This window comes from Protobothrops mucrosquamatus, unplaced genomic scaffold (genome assembly GCF_001527695.2).
Source record: "Protobothrops mucrosquamatus isolate PMUCROS unplaced genomic scaffold, P.Mucros_1.0 scaffold4838, whole genome shotgun sequence".
Classification (NCBI taxonomy): domain Eukaryota; kingdom Metazoa; phylum Chordata; class Lepidosauria; order Squamata; family Viperidae; genus Protobothrops; species Protobothrops mucrosquamatus.
This window is the reverse complement of record NW_015390726.1, coordinates 1-3,960: the sequence shown is the minus strand read 5'-3', so window position 1 is coordinate 3,960 and position 3,960 is coordinate 1. Positions and strand designations below refer to the sequence as shown.

Genomic DNA, 3,960 nt, shown 5'->3' with positions numbered 1-3,960 from the left:
GGGAGGAAGGGTGTCTCTAAATCAGAGGTGGGGAACTATGGCCCTTTTATGACTTGTGGACTTCAACTCCCAGAATGGCTGGCTCAGGAATTCTGGGAGTTGAAGTCTACAAGTCATAAAAGGGCCATAGTTCCCCACCTCTGCTCTAAGTGAACCAAAATCTGAAGCCAGAGGGACAAGCTCTTGGATTACACGGCCTCTCCTTGCATTTTACCTCTCCAGTGCTGCATTTCATCACAAGTAAAGCAGCGGTAATTTGAAAAAAAGTAGAATTTCTCTCAGTCCCAAATGCATACACAGAGGGGCATCAACATGTTCGAACCAGCTGAGGGGGCAGATATTTCTACGGTATCCTCCCCCCCCCACTCTGCCCTGCTCCCCCATTAGAATAAATCCTTTCAAATCAGCAAGATGCTGCAGCTGTACTAATTTCATTTTAATGAAGTGTGATTCTCTCCGAAGGGATGCAGCAGAGACTGGATAAAATATTAGCTCGTCTAATCCAATTTGGACTTAGTCTCCTCCTTTTTTTACGAGCTTTCTGTCTTTCCAAGATCACATTAACAAACGTTCTGAAATACTCTTTTTCAGCTGCTTTGCTTAGAAGATGCGAGCAAAGCCTTGAACTTTTTACTGAAAGTGCCAGAGAAGAAGAAGAAGAAAAAAAAAGGCAAACATTAGAATATCAGATCTAGTTTGGCAGGATAAGACAATGTTTGCATGGCTTTGCTTTGTTTGAAGATTAAATTCAGGAAATTAAATAGCGAACATTTCCAGTGTGAGTTGCTTTTGTATTTTTTACATCTCAAATCCAATATACAGGGTTACAGGTAGTCCTCGACTTACAACATTTAGTGACCGTTCGAAGTTACCAACGGTCCTGAAAAAAATGACTTATGACCGTTTTTCACACTTACGACCATTGCATCATTCCCATGGGATCAAAATTCAGGCCCTTGGCAACTGACTCATATTTATGACGGTTGCAGTACCCCCGGGTCACGTGATCCCCTTTTGCGACCTTCTGACAAGCAAAATCAATGGGGGAAGCCAGATTCACTTAACAACTGCATTGCTAACTTTACAACTGCAGTGATTCACTTAACAACTGTGGTAAGAAAGGTTGTAAAATGGGGCAAAATTCGCTCAAGAACTGTCTCTCTTAGCAATAGAAATTTTGGGCTCAATTGTGGTCGTAAGTCGAGGACTGCTTGTACTTTGCAAAAAAGGTGAAATGCCACAATTAAATAGTCCAGGACTGGAAAAATGTTATTTATGCCTAAACCTTCCATGGCCAGGAAGCTTGCTGAATTCTTATTCTTTAGCTTCTCATCACTCAGGATCATTGTGGGAACAAGATAAATAGTGGGAAGGAACATCTGTATTAATCCTTGAGCTGCTTGGGAAATGGACTGATGGAGCACATTTTAAAGCTGATTTTCTGTGACCTGTTCCAGGAATTATGTGTTGGAAGTGCGACTTCAGTTGCCAGTCTCAACCTACTGCCCACTTGGGCATTAGGGCAGAGAAATATGAAAGTTATCTTCTCAGCCAAAGAAAAGATACAGGTTCTTATTCAGTGTCTAGAGCTGACTGAAGCCACAAAGGCTAATGTATCGATGGAAACTGACTTTCTAAAGCAGGTTGCAAAAATTTATCCCAGACTGAGATTAACAAATATAAGACTGAACAAAGGGAACGTGGATTCTGTGGATTCTGTGGATTCACAGGTAAAACTATTTACCAAAGCACCAGAAGGCAAGACAAGAACCAATGGATGGTAACTAATCAAGGAGAGAAGCAATCTAGAACTAGGGAGAAATTTCCTAATGGTGAGAACAATCAACCAGTGGAACAGCTTGCCTTCAGAAGTTTTGAAGCACAGACTGGACAGCCATTTGTCTGAAATGGTATAGGGTTTCCTGCCTGAGCAAAGGGTTGGACTAGATGACCTCCAAGGTCCCTTCCAACTTTATTATTCTATGCTCTAGGGATAAAATGTTGAAAAGGGTAGAGATTTTGACTGCAGATGCATCAGGATCCAACACTTTAGTTCAAACGATGACACCATTTTCAAATTGTCAAATGATGACAACTCAGTGGAACGACTTGCCTCCAGAGGTTTGGGGTGCTCCAACACTGGAGGCTTTTAAGAAGAGATTGGACAGCTTTGAGCAGAGGGTTGGACTAGAAGACCTCCAAGGTCCCTTCCCACTTTGTTATTCTGTCAACATCAGCACTGCACCACAGTGCCAGACTTACAGAAGGTGGAGCTTGCAGCATAATCATTTGATTGATTATGTGGCATCAAGTCAGTTTCATTCCCTAGCAACCACTTAGATTTTCTCCAAGTTGACACACTTGGAGCTGAAGTGTTGAATTTTGCAGATGCTTCTGAACACTGCTGTTGAAAAGGTCCTGAATGACAGGGCTAAGCACAGCTGCAAAGTCGAAATCCAGTTCAGGAAGGAGAAGGCATCAAGCAGAAGGGAGGGATTTGAACCAAGAGGTTATGCAGGTGTCTACAGAGCACTGCACAGGTGGATCTTAGATTGCCAGTCAACCCAGACCTCAAATTAACTTACAGGATACAGAATGGGCAGAAGCCAGGACATCAATTATGATTACCGGAGGATAACTGTTCTTGTATGGTAGCAACATTTGGGCAAGCAAAAAGTACAGGGAGTCCTCATATTACAACAGTTCATTTAGTGACTGTTCAAAGTTACAACAGCACTGAAAAGTGTGACTTATGACCGTTTTTCATAGATACCACCTTTGCAGCATCCCCATGGTCATGTGATCAAAATTCGGATTCTTGGCAACTGGTTTATATTCATGACTGTTGCTGTGTCCCAGGGTCATGTGATCACATTTTGTGACCTTCTGACAAGCCAAGTCAATGGGGAAGCCAGTTGATAGGTTAATAAGCAACCTGGTCACTAACTTATCCACTGCAGTGATTCACTTAACAAATGTGGCAAGAAAAGTCGTAAAAGAGGGCAAAATTCACTTAACAGGTGTCTTGCTTAGCAACAGAAATTTTGGGCTCAATTGTGGTCATAAATTGAGGACCTGTATTCAGCTGTTACTTCACCAGCCACTGAATGGGATTTGTACCCAGAGCACAATCAATGTCCTGCTAATGGACTTGAGAGTGGTTGAGCCAAAAGCAACAGTCATGGTTGAGGCTACTTAGGGATGTATCCAACCCACTCACATGAACCTCAAGTAACCTTACTTTAAGATTAGCCTTTTGAGCTCTGGTATTGCAGTGGTTGAAGTGCAGTATTGCAGGCTAACTCTGCCCACAGCCAGCAGTTTGATCCTGATTGGCTCATGGTTGACTCAGACTTCCATCCTTCCGAGGTCGGTAAAATGAGGACCCAGATTGTTGGGGGCAATAGGCTGACTCTGTAAACCACTTACAGAGGGTAGTAAAGCACTATGAAATGGTATATAAGCATATATACTATATATAAGCATAATACTATTGATATTGCTATGTTATTTTGGACTGAGATCCTGCCCATCAGAAACCCTGGAGAAAGAATATAAAGACTTGGCTTTCCCCCCAAGATTGTGGCAGGTTTAGGTGACTACATGTTTTAACATGGATTGGCATTTTAACATTTCATTGTTTTAGTGCTTTATGTTTTAACTGGTTGTGTTTTATGGTTTTTTTTTAAAAATGATTTTATATATCCTTTAATTTTTGATTGGGAGCTATCTAGAGTTGGCTGAAAAAGAGATGGCTATAGGACTTCCGGTTTGAGTTCCTGTGCCGATGGCGGCGTTCTCGTTCGCCGCCTGCTCCGAGGACGCGTAAAAGCCGCAGGAGCAGCGTCAAACAGCTGCTCCGCGGCTTGAATCCCCTTCCCGGGCAAAGGGGAGGGGAGAGAGCTTCCCAGATAGGGGTAGAACTACTGAGCTCCCACAGTTTTACAGCTGTGGGGGTGG

General features: G+C 42.8%; 1 protein-coding gene across 1 annotated transcript in view; it reads right to left on the bottom strand.

The window, feature by feature from the left end:
• The window catches only part of LOC107299371 (cadherin-4-like), a 13,612-nt gene extending 12,266 nt beyond the window's left edge, over positions 1–1,346 (bottom strand). The window contains exon 1 of the mRNA XM_015828737.1: positions 1,286–1,346. Within this exon, the coding sequence (XP_015684223.1) occupies positions 1,286–1,346 (61 nt within the window). The remainder of the gene's footprint in view (positions 1–1,285) is intronic.
• Between the last annotated feature and the right edge of the window lie 2,614 nt (positions 1,347–3,960).